The sequence below is a fragment of the Gekko japonicus genome, unplaced genomic scaffold (genome assembly GCF_001447785.1).
Source record: "Gekko japonicus isolate JY-2015 unplaced genomic scaffold, Gekko_japonicus_V1.1 scaffold166, whole genome shotgun sequence".
NCBI lineage: Eukaryota > Metazoa > Chordata > Lepidosauria > Squamata > Gekkonidae > Gekko > Gekko japonicus.
This window is the reverse complement of record NW_015173127.1, coordinates 1,421,573-1,437,124: the sequence shown is the minus strand read 5'-3', so window position 1 is coordinate 1,437,124 and position 15,552 is coordinate 1,421,573. Positions and strand designations below refer to the sequence as shown.

The window sequence follows — 15,552 nt, the reverse complement described above, 5'->3', positions numbered from 1 at the left end:
CCCCGCCCTTCACTACCCAAAGGAGTCTCAGGGCAGCTTACAAATCTCCTTTCCCTCCCCCTCCCCACAACAGACACCCTGTGAGGTAAAAGAAGAAGAAGAGGTTGGATTTATACCCCGCCCTTCACTACCCAGAGGAGTCTCAGGGCAGCTTACAAATCTCCTTTCCCTTTCCCTCCCCACAACAGGCACCCTGTGAGGTAAAAGAAGAAGAAGAAGAGGTTGGATTTATACCCCGCCCTTCACTACCCAAAGGAGTCTCAGGGCAGCTTACAAACTTTCTTCCCTTCCCCTCCCCAGAACAGACACCCTGTGAGGTAAAAGAAGAAGATATTGGATTTATACCCTGCCCTTCACTACCCAAAGGAGTCTCAGGGCAGCTTACAAATCTCCTTTCCCTTCCCCTCCCCACAACAGGCACCCTGTGAGGTAGGTGGGGCTGAGAGAGCTCTTCACAGAAACTGCTCTTTTTCAAGGACAGCTCTTTTCAGAACTATGGCTGAGAGAGCTCTTTCGAGGACTGCTCCTGAGAGAACAGCTCTGAATTGACTTGTTACTGACCCAAGGTCACACCGGCACGTGCATGTGGAAAAGTGGGGAATTAAACATGGTTCTCCACACAAACGTGTGAGCCAGAGGCTAAAAAAACTGTGAGCTAGCTCACGCTAACTCAGCTTAGAGGGGACACTGGTAAAGATGCAACATTTCCAAAACCTTTGAAGGTATGGAAAAGCTACACATACGCACCTTTTTTGTGGAAGGCTGGAAAAATGGAAATTCAGAGAGACTGGAATACATATGTAGTCGCAAGAACATACAAACAGAGGAAAAGCCCTGCTGGAGCGCCTCCCCTATCTACCTGTGTTTTGCAGAGATTCTCGCTTCGTCACTGGTTGTAATTTCGTGTTGGTTTTTTCCGCTCTAGGCGATTTAGTTATTCTGTGATCTGAACCCGGCGCAGCGGACTCCAGCGTAACTTGACGATGCCGCCTCGATTTGGAAACCTGGAAGTTTTAAAGCCAGACGGGTAAAAGGTAAGTAATGGGGAGCCAGTTCTGAGAAAAGCGTTCACAAAGGAACAATATTCTGAAAAAGCCAGACGTTCAGCCATGTAATGGAACACATGGAATTCACTGCCACGGGAGGTGGCGGCGGCTACAAGCATGGACGGCTTCGAGACGGAATTGGATAAGCATATGGAACAGAGATCCATCGGTGGCTATTAGCCACAAGGTATAGGTAGGGGCTCTGGGGCAAGTGATGCTCTGTCATCTTGGTGCTTGGGGGGGATCAACAGTGGGAGGGCTTCTAATGTCCTGGCCCTACTGCTGGACCTCCTGATGGCACCTGGTATTTCTGGCCACTGTGTGACACAGAGTGTTGGACTAGATGGGCCTTTGGCCTGATCCAACATTGGCGTCTCTTATGTTCGTATGTTCTCAATCCTTCAGCCTTCAAGTGACCCCTTGCTGTACTCCCTTAAAGTGAACCTTAATTCAGAGATCTCAAACGGATCTTTTTTCTTTTTTTTTAAAGGCATGCATTCAAAAATTTAGATGGGAAGGTAGCAGGAGATGGGTACCAGCTGGAAGAATACAGTCTATTTATTACATTATTTATAGCTGCAGAAAAGAGTTAAGAGTCCAGCGGCACCTTCAAGACTGACAAAATTTAAGTGTCACTCATATCACCATCCTCCATTGCAAGTCCTCGCCAACAGAATGCTTTCCCCCCCAAAAATAAAAATTCCACCAAATAGTTGTCCCATTCCTTTTCTTGGCCGCTTTTGACAAGTAAGGTGGAGGTCTGAACAAAATCGAGTTCGTGGCATATACTTTTACTGTTAAATCTGCTATAGGTTTACTGCCAGATTGTTTAATACTACACGCAGCATGACAATGTCATGAATTCATACTGTGAGGGCCAGATTAAGCTTTTAAAAAACAAAACAAAACAAAAACCTGTGGTGACATCCAATGTTCCCTCTAAGCTGTGGAGTCTTGTGAGCAAAAATTCTACTTTGTGAGCTCCTGGCATTAAATTTGTGAGCGAGCGAGTTGGCTGCTGCATAAATTAGTTTGTTCTGGAGCCATCCTTCCTGAGCTGAGACAAATATGTGTGAGCCAGAGGCTAAAAAACTATGAGCTAGCTCACACTAACTCAGCTTAGAGGGAACACTGGTGACATCAATGCCCTTCTACACCTCAGGATCGTCACTTTCTGTCCTTTCCTTTAATCTCATTAAAGATGAAAAGTCTTCAGCAGTCAAAAATCCGCCTTATTTTATTGGCATTTTAATCGGAGGGGGAACACCAGTAGTAAAAACAGAAGATGCTCTCCGAGCTCTGGTGGCTGTGCTTCTATAATCTACAGATGACATTTTATCAAATCAAAGATGACAATATAAGTGACGATCCAGCAAATATTTTGGGACTGGAGGTTTCATTTCCTTACTACCACACACGTATTTCACATACACACAACCAGTGTTCCCTCTAAGATGAGTCAGTGTGAGCTAGCTCACAGTTTTTTAGCCTCTGGCTCACATATTTTTGTCTTCGCTCAGGAAGGGTGGCTCCAGAGCAAACTGGTTTAGGCAGCAGCCGAATCACCGGCTCACAACTTTAATGCCAGTAGCTCACAAGGTAGAATTTTTGCTCACAGGGCTCCACAGCTTAGAGGGAGCATTAACCACACTGGCACGCAACTTCCCAGCCCCCACGGACTCTGCACACACACCTGAGCAACTGAAGAGTAAGACTTGGCTTTGATGCAGGCTAAGATTCTGACTCTTTCCGATGCCTGGAGGAGAAATAATAATAATAAAGTTAGAAAAGCTCACACCCAGTTTCACAGGTTATCTTTTTGGTCCTCTGCAAACGGGGAAATAATTATTCATATTACATGCCGAAGCAAAGTTCAGAGTTGACATTCTACCAAAATGGCTGGATAGGACCACTGATTGTTTCTGCACTCTGAATTGCTGCATCTTTCTTTCATTTTTGCATTTGTGCGTGCGTGTGTGCGCCTCCAAGCCATGGCGACCTATGGCGACTCCTACAGGGGCATGGAGGACGTTCAGAGAAATGGCTTGATAGCCTGCCTTTCCCTCCCGCCCCTGGTATTCCTAGGGGGTCCCCCATCCAAATACTTGCCAGGGTCGGCCCTGCTTAGCTTCCAAGGTCTGATGAGATCGGGCTTGCCTGGGCTATCCAGGTCAGGGCTGAACTGCTGCACCTTAAGGGTTGTCTGGACAGCTCTTGTTCTGGAGTCAGTGCCGTTTCAGTACTCGTACCCACACTACAGAATGTCTCCGGGACAGACACAGGTGTGGGGAGGGGCTGTGGCTCAGTGGTAGAGCATCCGCTTGGCAGGCAGAAGGTCGCAGGTTCAACCCCCAGTATCTCCAGGGAAAAGGACCAGGTAGTACTTAATGTGAAAGATCTCTGCCTGAGATCTTGGAAGAGCTGCTGCCAGTCTGAGTATGCAATACTAACCCTGACAGACCAATGACCTGACTCAATATAATGCAGCTGCTTATGCTGTGTATGTACACAACTCCCATACAGCACTTGGCAGGAGCCTAATCATTGGGAAGAGGAATCAGTTTGTCCTCAAATACCACCAGCTGTCCTGCACAATTAGATCAGAAGAGGAAGAGGAGATTGGATTTATACCCCGCCCTTCACTACCCGAAGGAGTCTCAGAGCGGCTTACAAACTCCTTTCCCTTCCCCTCCCCACAACAGACACCCTGTGAGGCAGGTGGGGCTGAGAGAGCTCTCTCGAGGACTGCCCTTGAGAGAACAGCTCCGAGAGAACTTGTGACTGACCCAAGGTCCCACCAGCAGCTGCATGTGGACGAATGGGGAATCAAACCCAGTCCCCCAGATTAGAATCTGCGCTCCTAACGACTACACCAAACTGGATCAGGAATAATGGTACGTTAGGTAAAGGTGTTTATGATGTAGCAGTAGCTAGGCAGTATTGCACCAGACAGACGTCCTATGAAATCTGAACACACCATCGGACTCCACTAAATGTACAATGATTCAGTCTTCCATTGACTAGGATGCTTAGCCGAACCAACTGATGACTGGGTAGCAAGCTCTTTATGTCCCTCCCGGTGCAGTCCGAAGGAGAGTTACTTTCAATGGGCTTAGACTGGAATGACTCTGTTTAGGATTGCACTCTTAGTACCAGGAATCACCGCAGGAACTTCCTTACCTCTGACTCCTGAGAAGTTCCTTCTTTGTCACTGGTCTTTTCATTGGTCGCTTCTTTCCTCCTGCCCATTAAGGATGGCTCCTGGAAGACCAGACATTTCAACATAAAGACTTAAACGTGGAGATTGGAGATGTTCACACAACCAAGAGGAATTGCAGATGTTAGTACCGTGCGCAGATAAACCCTGAACAGGAGCAGATACTGGAAGTATGCTTTTACTGCTTTACACGGAAAGTGATTAAAATGTGGAATTCTCTGCCAGAGGATGTAGTGATGGCCACAGAAAGGGAATTAGATAGATTAATGGAGGATAAGCCTATCAATGGCTACCAGCCATGTTGGCTAAGGGGAACCTCCACACTCAGAGGCACTAATCCTCCAAATCCCAGAGCCAGGAGGCAACATCAGCAGAAGGCCTTGGCCTCCGTGCCCAGTTGGTGGCCCTCCAGAGGAAATGGCTGGCCCCTGTGTGAGACAGGAGACTGGGCTAGATGGACCACTGGTCTGATCCAGCAGGGCTCTTCTGATGTTCTAATGAAGGCCTTGGCCTCCATGCCCTGTCGTTGGCCCTTCTGAAGAACTGGCTGGCCACTGTGTGAGACAGGATACTGGACTAGAGGGACCACTGGTCTGATCAGGCAGGGCCTCTTCTTATGTTCTTACCCACATCACAATATGGATGTCCCTTGATTCCTTCCTCTTCCTTCGATCAGCTTTGTAATTAACCAGTACCATGAATTCAAGATTTCACCTCCAAGAGAGATTATGTACCATGCGACCATCCCTCCCCAAGCCACAGGAAAAGGCAAGCTGTCACTAATTAATAAACAAGCCTATAAATTGCCAAGGGGGCACCCGCAATAGACTTGACTTATACATTACAAACCCTCTAGGACTCCAGGAAACCAGACATAGCGGCCTGAAAAGCCCAAGCTCATGAGAGTCCAAGCTCAAGAGGCCAAAGCTTAGCAGGGTCAGCCCTGGTCAGTCCTTGGATGGGAGACCACCAAGGAAGCCCAGGGTCACTACACAGAGGCAGGCAATGGCAATCCACCTCTGAACACCTCTTGCCTTGGAAAGCTCGAAGGAGTCACCGTAAGTCGGTTGCAATCTGATGGCACTTTATTCTTTTCACCCCAATGCCGCCCTTTGTTCTGTACAAGAGAGCTCTCGTACACTTACGTAACCTGGTCTGTGAGGCAAAGCACCCCTGATCTCCCTTTGAGGGTTAATGTGAACAGTAGCGGACCTGGTCTGTTCTGCAGGTGTTACTAATTGGCCTCTGGGCCTACAGGCCTCTTCTCATATTCAAGGCCAAAGCATGAGAACCTGCAGTCCGTATTATGGAAGGGGGAGAGCCGGAGGCGGTGAGGCAATTTTCTAGAGGCTTCTCCTGGAGACACGTCCTGATTGGATGTCATCATTGCCTGATTCACCTACCAGCCTGTCCTTCTGCCACTGCTGATGCTCCAGGATCATATTGTTGAAACTGACTACAAAGTCATCTTTTATCAGATCAAGAGCCTTGTCCGGCCGGGATTTGTCCATGGAGATCAGGCACTTCATTTTCTGGTAGTGCTGATGGACATTTTCAAGTTCCTTAAAATAACAAGAAGAGAATATGAAGAAGATTGGATTTGTACCCCGCCCTTCACTCAGAGTCTCAGAGCGGCTTACGGTCACCTTCCTGTTCTCTCCCCACAACAGACACCCTGTGTGGCAGGTGGAGCTGAGGGAGCTCTGAGAGGACTGTGACTGACCCACGGTCACACCAGCAGCTGCACATGGAGGAGTGGGGGATCAAACCAGATTAGAGTCCGCGCACTTAAACCGCTACACCAAACTGGGAAAAGAAAGTGACAAAGCAGTTCTTGTACCCATGCATCCTAGCACAGTCTCAGTACCTGAGAATGAGAGCAGAGAGAACTGAATATCTGTTTAATACATGCATCACATTAAGACTGTTAACTAAACCAGGGGTCCCAAACATGGTGCCCCCGGGCACCACAGTGCTCACTGACACCTTTCCTGGATCCCACCAAGTATTTTTAGAAAGTGGGAGGAGCCAGGTGGAGATTTTGCCCCATTCACGCAGCCAGGTTAAGATAGGTAAAGGTTTCCCTTGCTCGAAAGCCAGTCAAACCCGACTCTAGGGATGCGGTGCTCATCTCCGTTTCCAAGCCGAAGACGTTTCCATGGTCATGTGGCTGGCATGACTAGACGCCGAGGCGCACGGAACGCTGTTACCTTCCCACCAAAGCGGGACCTATTTATCTACTTGCAGTTTCTTGCTTTCGAACTGATAGCTTGGCAGGAGCTGGGACCAGAGACGGGAGCTCACTCCATCACGTGACACTCGGGTCTCGAACTGCCGAGCTACAGACCTTCCCTCCCTTGCTCGAAAGCCAGTCGAATCCGACTCTAGGGTTGCGGTGCTCATCTCCGTTTCAAAGCCGAAGAGCCAGCGCTGTCCGAAGACGTTTCCGTGGTCATGTGGCCGGCATGACTAAACACCAAGGTGCACGGAACGCTGTTACCTTCCCACCGAAGTGGTACCTATTTATCTACTTGCAATTTCTTGCTTTCGAACTGCTAGGTTGGCAGGAGCTGTACCTAGAGACGGGAGCTCACTCCCTCATGCGGCACCCAGGTCTCGAACTGCTGAACTACCGACCTTCCACAGCCTGCAGTTCAGCGTCTTAACCACTTGAGCCACCGCAGCTCCTCTTGAGCCAGGTTAGAGGCCTGCAAAATGAAGGCAAGATACTGCAGGGTTTTTCAGCCAGCTATGCGTGCGTGCAAGAAAATATTTTTAAACCATGTGTTCATTTTAAAAGGCATCCTGTTAAACATAACTTTTGCCCGATGTGTTTCAAGACTAACCGCTAAGAGTTACGCACAAACTCACTCTTTGACGTCCTGTGGGTGGCTCCACCCCCTGCGGCAGCCATTTTATAGATTCAAGTTCGGTAGCCCCTTAGAGACCAACAAGACTTTTGGTGTATGAGCTTTTGACTGTCAAAGCTCCCTTTGTAAGATATCTGACCAAGGGAGTTCTGACTCTCGAAAGCTCGTACACCGAAAATCTCGCTGGTCTAGGGTGCTATTGGGGTCAAATATAGCTTAGGGGCTGCAGTGGCTCAGTGGTTAAGACACTGAGCTGCAGTCCGGAAGGTTGGTAGTTCAGCAGTTCGAGACCCGGGTGCCGCGTGACGGAGTGAGCTCCCATCTCTGGCCCCAGCTCCTGGCAACCTAGCAGTTCGAAAGCGGGAAATTGCCAGTATATAAATAGGTACCGCTTCGGTGGGGAGGTAACAGCGTTCCGTGCGCCTCGGCGTCTAGTCATGCTGGCCACATGAAACGTCTTCGGCGTCTAGTCATGCTGGCCACATGAAACGTCTTCGGACAGTGCTGGCTCTTCAGCTTGGAAACAGAGACAAGCACCGCCGTCTGGGTGTCGGATTCGACTGGCTTTCGAGCAAGGGAAACCTTTACCTTTAGCTATAGCCATTCTACCGCAGACCACGTGGGTGCTCTCCGGAACTATGATTAACACTGATGAGATGTAAGAAGAGGTTATTCCATTGATATCTTACTCCAATGGACGTCAAAAAAATGGACAAGAATTAGTATAAAGGAATTTGTTGGAAATGCAAAGAATTAGAAGGCACTGTACAGAGATTAGCCCACCCAGGCCAGGCCAGGAATGAGAGGGAATCCTGTACTTTTCAGTACATTAAACAACAAACCACGAGATGGTGTATATCCTCTCTGGTTTTCAGAACAAAAGGCCACCAGAATCTCTCTTTTCACTAGTCCCTGCCTTTCCTAAGGGAGAGATTCAAACCCTTACTTGGCATCTGGGACAGAACACACTAGCAACTCAATCTAGAGATGCACACTTTTACTCTCCAATGTTAGCGTATATGATGAGCATTTAGGCACAAGACTCAGACTTGGAATTCAGTTACAACATCAGAGACAAATTAGCAATAAGAAGGATCTGTATTCAGTACAGAGCTTAGCATAGACCACCAGAGATTACAAAAATAACAAAGGCTAGGGCTGTTTGCCTTAACATTAATGATTCATAGTTACCAAGTCAGAACATCCACAGTCCAGGATAGTCCAAGGGATTTTGAAGGGAAATCCCATCTTTGCACATCCTTGTGCTCCAGTTCACAAAGCAACTCTTTGTCTCTCAAGAGGCAGCATTTCAGGTGCAATAAAACAGACAAGGACAGGGGAGAGAGCAAGGGCAAGAGAGCAAGAGAGCTCACTCCCATAGGGATCAAACAATTATACCCCAATTCCAGTCACAAATTAGATGTAGCCAATTGCGAGTGGGCATGGGTGTGCCCAATTGTTGGTTGCCATGGTTGCTAACATCAGGTTTGTGGGACTGGCTGGAAGTTTGGAGACCCTGCCTGCAGTCAGCTGACCCAAACTCCATTGTGTACATGACTTGTCGCATGTGGGCCAGAAAGTGTAGCCATGAGGTCTGGCTTTTGGCATGAAAGTGTGAAAGAATGTGGGTTTATGGCATGGCTATTGAGGCCATGTGGCCTCACCATTTGGCTTGCAACAGGAAATAAGACACAGCATGTTATCAAACGACATCACAGGAGAAGGCATGTGAATATAGAAGCAGAAAGCAATTTTTCTATACAGGCACCTTCTATCATATGTGGTGGACTTGCAAAAAAAAAACAAAAACCCAAGGAAACGTTGGATTGAAATACATGCAGAGATCCAGAAAATTCTTAAAACCAAATTTCCATTGAATCCAGAGTACACAGGTATTATTAGAAGTTTATGTATCTGAGCTGAGAAATATTTTGATTATTCTGCTCTTTGTATTATATATTAGAATTGTGCCCTCTACAAATGTAAAAGCTTCTGATGGCCAACGGTTATTTTCATACCCCTTTCCTCCCCTTTCTTTCCCTGTACCTTTTCAACTATATAATAAAATGAAAATATATATTTTTTAAAAAGAATTCTGCGTCTGCAGCAGGCCAATGCAGCATGCTTCCAGGGGACAATTCGACTGAAAAGACCCTCCCGTTTTAAAAACAACTACATGGGAAGACTAGGAACTACAGCCTATACAATCCAGAGGTGCACCCATTCCAGAAACACTGAAGGGGGACTTTTTTTTGCTGTGCTGGCATATGAAGATGTCGCCTTCATGTGTAAATACATATTTCTATGCACACAGGGGCTTGCAGGTCTCCAGACAGACAAAACAGGCAGACACTGTCTTACGACCGCCACAATGCAGAAGAACGGGATTAGCGTACCTCTAAGACGTCCTCGGTCGCGAGCATGGTGACTCGGTCACTCGGGTCCTTAAATTCCTTCCTTATCTCAGCTGTATCTTGCGATGCCTTCTTGGCCCTAAAATTAAGCTATGGATAGATGGTCACATGTCAGGATTTTAAAAAAGGAAATGGGAGGCAAGACAGATCAGGTGGGACCCTGAAGAGGTGAAACGTGAGCAGATGCTGACGCTGGAGGCCTCCTTTATTTGTATTTTATTTTAGGATTTATATCCCACCCTCCCCAAAGGCTCAGGGCGGCTTACAACAAGGCATAAATGCCAAAGTTAAAACAATAAAAACAATAAAACCTCCAAGGTCATCTAGTCCAACCCCCTGCACAATGCGGGATATTCACAAAGACCTCCCCACCCCCCATCCGCAGTGACCCATGTTCCACGCCCAGAAGATGACAAAAACCCCTCCAAGATCTCCAGCCAAACTGGCCTGGGGAAAAATTGCTTCCTGACCCCAAAGTGGCGATCAGCATTTCTCTGGGCGTGTAAGAAAGGGCCACGAGAACTAAGCACTGAGGCAACCCTGCCTGCCCTCCCTCTCGTGATCTGCCTCCGTTCACAGAACCTGCATTGCTGTCAGGGGGCCACCTAGCCTCTGTCTGAAAAGCTCCCAAGGAGGAGATCCCACCACCTCCCGAGGAAGCCTGTTCCACTGGGGAACCGCTCTAACAGTCAGGAAGTTCTTCCCAATGTTTAGCCGAAAGCTTTTCTGATTTAATTTTGACCCATTATTAGTTATTTGCATAAGTTCTCAAGTTCAATCCATGTATCTCCAGTTAAAAGGATCAGACTGTAGGTGATGTGAGAAGACCTCAACCTGAGACCTTGGAGAGGTGCTGTCAGTCTGATGCTGACCCTGATGGACCAAGGTACCGATTCTGTATAAGGCAGATTCATGTGTTCAAGCAAGATCCCAACTCTCCAATGGGGAATTACAGGGATGAAGGCATTAATAACGGAAGTCTGGCACGAAGAAGCGATGCTTAATACAACCTGAGTGTGATTCTTTGTTGCAAATGTCTCCCCCCCCCCCCCACACACACACAAAAGAAGAAAGAAGAGGAAAAAGAGGAAGAGGAGGAGAATGGATTTATACCCCACCCTTCACTCGGAGTCTCAGAGCAGCTTCCAATCTCCTTCCCTTCCTCTCCCCACAAGAGACACCCTGCGAGGTGGGTGGGGCTGAGAGAGCTCTTTCGAGAACGGCTCATGAGAGAACAGCTCTGAAATAACTTGTGACTGACCCAAGATCACACCAGCAGCTGCATGTGGAGGAGTGGGGAATCAAACCCGGTTCTCCCAGATTAGAGTTTGCACACTTAACACACCCACCCCAGTCAGGCACACTTTCCCATTTCAGAGCTCACCATGGGGAAACAGGAGTGGGGAGGGAGAGAAGAACTTTTAAAATAGCCCCTGGGGGAGGGATTTGCAGCCGAAAATCTGACGGAGGGGGTGGAATAAATCAACCAACCATCCAGCACACTGCAGCCTTAACCTAAGAACATAAGAGATGCCAATGTTGGATCTGGCCAAAGGCCCATCCAGTCCAACACTCTGTGTCACACAGTGGCTAGAAATACCAGCTGCCATCAGGAGGTCCACCAGTGGGGCCAGGACATTAGAAGCCCTCCCACTGTTGACCCTCCCCCCAAGCACCAAGAAGACAGAGCATCCCTTGCCCCAGAGCCCCTATCTATACCTTGTGGCTAATAGCCACTGATGGACCTCTGCTCCATATGCCTATCTAATTCCCTTTTGAAGCCGTCCATGCTTGTAGCCACCACCACCTCCTGTGGCAGTGAATTCCAAGTGTTAATCACTCTTTGGGTGAAGAAGTCCTTCCTTTTATCCGTTCTAACCCGACCGCTCAGCAATTTCATGGAGTGCCCACGAGTTCTTGTATTGTGAGAAAGGGAGAAAAGTACCTTTTTCTCTACCTGCTCTATCCCAGGCATAGTCTTATAAACCTCGATCATGTCCAGTGTTCCCTCTAAGCTGAGTTAGTGTGAGCCGGCTCACAGTTTTTTAGCCTCCGGCTCACACAATTTTGTCATCGCTCAGGAAGGATGGCTCCAGAGCAAACTAATTGACGCAGTAGCCAAATTGCTCGCTCACAACTTTAATGCCAGTAGCTCACAAAGTAGAATTTTTGCTCACAAGACTCCACAGCTTAGAGGGAACATTGATTCATGTCTCCCCTCAGCCGTCGTTTCTCCAAGCTAAAGAGCCCTAAGCGCTTTCACCTTTCCTCATAGCCTTCATAAGAGCTTGGAAGCTTAGCACAGTTGGTACTCGGGTGGGAGAGAGCACCGAGGAAGACTGGGACTGCTGTGCAGAGGAGAGCAATGGCAAACCGCCTCTGCTCATCTCCTGCCTTAGAAACCCCCCACGCGGTGGAACTTCACGGGATCATCGCGAGTCAGTTTCAACCAATGCTCCCTCTAAGCTGCCGAATCTTGTGAGCAAAAATTCTACTTTGGGAGCCACTGGCATTCAAGCGGTGAGCGAGAGATTTGGCTGCTGCATAAATTAGCTTGCTCTGGAGCCATCCCTTCCTGACCTAAGACAGAAGCGTGTGAGCCAGAGTCAGAATCCACAGCCAAACAAAGAGGTACACACTTGTCATAAGGTTATACTTTAATGTAAGAGCTATAGAGGCAGTAACATCAGTACTGTTAGGAATGGCTACTTTCCTACAAGCATAAAGGGATATAGGGCATTCGTACACCCCCCCCCCCCCAAAATAGGCCAATCGGCCTGACTCCCGCGCGCGGGAAAATGGGGCCTCAGGTCGTTACAGCCAAAGCTGGGAATCGAAACCGATCCCATGGATAATACATGGGGACACGCTCCATAGACAGCTAGCTAGCAAGGTCATAGATAAGGAGGACAAAGGAATGCGGCATCAGTTGGTACACAGGTCAAGCAGCTGCACTCTCGCCCATAAACATCATGGCAGCATAGCTGACAGCCAGAGGCTAAAAAAACCCTGTGAGCTAGCTCACACTAACTCAGCTTAGAGGGAACACTGGTTGCAACTCAGTGGCACACTTCACTGTTTAATCCCCACATTGGTATTATAAGAGAAACGGGGAGTTGAGGACCCTGCGTTTCCCTGGTAACGTCTGATCTTCGGACGCTGCGGGGATCAGAGAATCTCCAGCAGGACTCCACGGGCAGGAAGAAGTACTGGGACTACATTCATCCACATGTCTGAGCACAGAAAGGAGTGCCAGAGGGCACATTTAAGCCAGACACATTTTAAGAGTTCGTTTTTCATACGCCATGGTTATATAGATTTCTTACAAGATTTCGTGATCAAAAGTGAACCAGAAGGAAGTTTACAGAAAGCACCTTTAATGGGTTCACACGCCTTCTATCTGTACCATTAAGTAGTTGAAGAATCTGGTGTAGTGTAGTGGTTAAGTGCGCGGACTCTAATCTGGGAGAACCGGATTTGATTCCCCACTCCTCCACTTGCACCTGCTGATGTGACCTTGGACAAGCCGTAGTTCTGTCAGAGCTGTTCTTGAAAAAGAGCAGCTTCTGTCAAGAGCTCTCTCAGCCCCACCTACCTCACAGGGTGTCTGTTGTGGGGAGGGGAAAGGAAACGAGTTTGTAAGCCGCTCTGAGACACCTTGGGGTAGTGAAGGGCGGGGTATAAATCCAATCTCCTCCTTATCCTCCACTTGCACCTGCTGGATGACCTTGGGCAAGCCATAGTTCTGGTACAGCTGTTCTTGAAAAAGAACAGTTTCTGTCAGAGCTCTCTCAGCCCCACCTAACTCACAGGGTGTCTGTTGTGGGGAGGGGAAGGGAAAGGAGTTGGTCAGCCGCTCTGAGACACCTTTGGGTAGTGAAGGGCAGGGTATAAATCCAATCTCTTCTTCTTCTTAACTAGCTCAAGCTCCAGTTATTTTTATTTTTAATTATTTGCATAAGCTCAAAATCGGCAGATAACTTGTAATGGCAGCCCTTAACTCACCATGAACTAAATGATCATTCTTGTAATGGTTTTCATTCACGTTTGACCAAGTACTGCACTGTATTTTGTTTCAATCAATAAACAGTTTATTCATTTTATTTTTTTTTTAAAGTGAACCAGGACTGTTTCCCCTTTTCTACAAAAAGAACATAAAGTGATTTAACAACAGTGTCAAAGGCAAGGGTGTCGAACTCATTTGTTATGAGGGCCGGACCTGACATAAATAAGACCTTGTTGGGCCGGGCCATGTGAGTCATAAAAGGTAACACCAGGTACCGGAGATATAAACTTTATAAAGGACACAAACACAAAGGGGCTTTTTTACTTAAAATAAAAACATGCTTAAAACATTAGCTCTGTATGCTGCAAACCTACTTTTGATTTATTGACATTCACCACGGAAATCTCATGCTCAGAGTTCTGAGCCTAGGACCCAAGTTGAAACATGAGATGGCTGAGTGATTACGAGAGTCTGGCGAAGCAAGCTATGATGCAGCAGCAGCAGCAGAACTGGAAGCAGGAGATGGCCAGTTCCACTGCAGGCTTGATGGAAGCCCTCCGGGAGCCTGGTCCGGCCCTAGGCCACATGTTTGACACCCCTGGTCAAAAGGTTTGGTAACTCACCAGCTTTGGCATCGCCGTGAAGTAGAATGCTCTGTCCAGGCGGAGCTTCCTGAAAACATAAGCCGCGTCATAATGATGCGCGTTTAACAGCTCCTGTTGGAAGTTCATGACTTCAGACCAATCTTTGAGCGCGACTCGGATCTGGAACAGGGATCACACGGGTATTTCTTCAGATTCAGGTCAGAAATACAGTCTAGATACAGCAAAGCTGAGAAAAGCCCATATTGCTAACCAGATGAAAGATGTAAATTGTAGTAGTAGTGATTAATACTTAAAAACTAAGGCTGTTTCATAGAAATCGTAAGCCCTGAGTAGAAAATGGGAAGGAAGGAGAAAATGGAAGGAAGAAAAGGGGGGGGAGAGAGAGAGAGAAAGGAAGGAGAGAGAGAGAGAGAGAGAGAGAGAGATGAAAATGGAAGGAAGGAGGGAAGGAGGGAGGGAGGGAAGGAGGGAAGGAAGAGAGAGAGAAAGAAGGAGAGAGAGGGGGAGGGGGGAAGGGAGGGAGGAAGGAATTGGAGTTAACCCCCTTTTTCTGCCCCCCAGGGCTTTTTTCCAATGGAAAAACTGGGAAATTTGGGGGAAGATGGGAGGGGCTTACTAAAAAAAACATATTAAAGCATTTATACTTATAATTCCATGAATATGCACATTAATACAACTGTATATGCTGAGTTATAAATAATGCATTTTATGTTGTTAAAGTAGCAAAATAAGTTTAGGTTTGATAAGAAAGTTAAGTATTGCATGTACAGTATTTTGATTTTTCACACACACACAAAAGTTTCATCCTTAGGCAGAACTACATATTATTACTGCTGATGTTTTTTTAAAAAAATAATAATAATTTAGCAGCCACTGAAGCTTCAGTTGACATTGGGAAATTTCCACAGCCACAAAAATTTGCACACTCGCATCTACGTCTAAGTGACTAGGATCAGGAGTTGCACATGGGCACTGAAGCATGTGTGTGCGCAGGGCCCTTTTGAGGGGGGGGAGAGAGGTGCCAGAACTCTCAAGAGGGAAAAGAAATTTGTGAACTTGTGAACTTTAAAACATTTTTAAAAGAATTTTGCCGAAGAGGTTCCGGAAATCTGTTCCAGTGCATTCCCCCAGGGGGGAAAAGCCCTCTGTGTGTATATAAATTGCTGTCAAGTCCTTACCAACTTATGGTGATCGAGCATGTAGCTACGGTGGGGCAGAGCAAAGCCCCGCCCCCACAACTCCTGCTGCTAGAAACCCTATTTTTAAAACATTTTGGCATACATTCAGAAAAGCCTCGCCACACTGCACTCTCCTGCAACCTGCCTGCAGCCTGATTTTCTGTATCTTTTCCTGATAAGCTGGTCCTGGCATCTGTGACCTCACCATTGAAGAAG

At 47.4% G+C, this 15,552-nt stretch overlaps 1 protein-coding gene across 2 annotated transcripts in view; it reads right to left on the bottom strand.

Annotated features, from left to right (window-relative positions):
- Positions 1 to 15,552, bottom strand: part of SNAPC1 (small nuclear RNA activating complex polypeptide 1) — a 35,405-nt gene that overhangs the window by 13,892 nt on the left and 5,961 nt on the right. Inside the window, exons 3-8 of one of the 2 annotated variants that reach the window (XM_015422021.1) lie at positions 14,177 to 14,317; positions 9,530 to 9,637; positions 5,667 to 5,825; positions 4,227 to 4,307; positions 2,740 to 2,802; positions 860 to 1,004 (exon numbers count right to left, since the gene is read on the bottom strand). In XM_015422021.1, coding sequence (XP_015277507.1) covers positions 860 to 1,004; positions 2,740 to 2,802; positions 4,227 to 4,307; positions 5,667 to 5,825; positions 9,530 to 9,637; positions 14,177 to 14,317 — 697 coding nt within the window. The remainder of the gene's footprint in view (positions 1 to 859; positions 1,005 to 2,739; positions 2,803 to 4,226; positions 4,308 to 5,666; positions 5,826 to 9,529; positions 9,638 to 14,176; positions 14,318 to 15,552) is intronic. The other variant, XM_015422022.1, reaches the window with a different exon arrangement.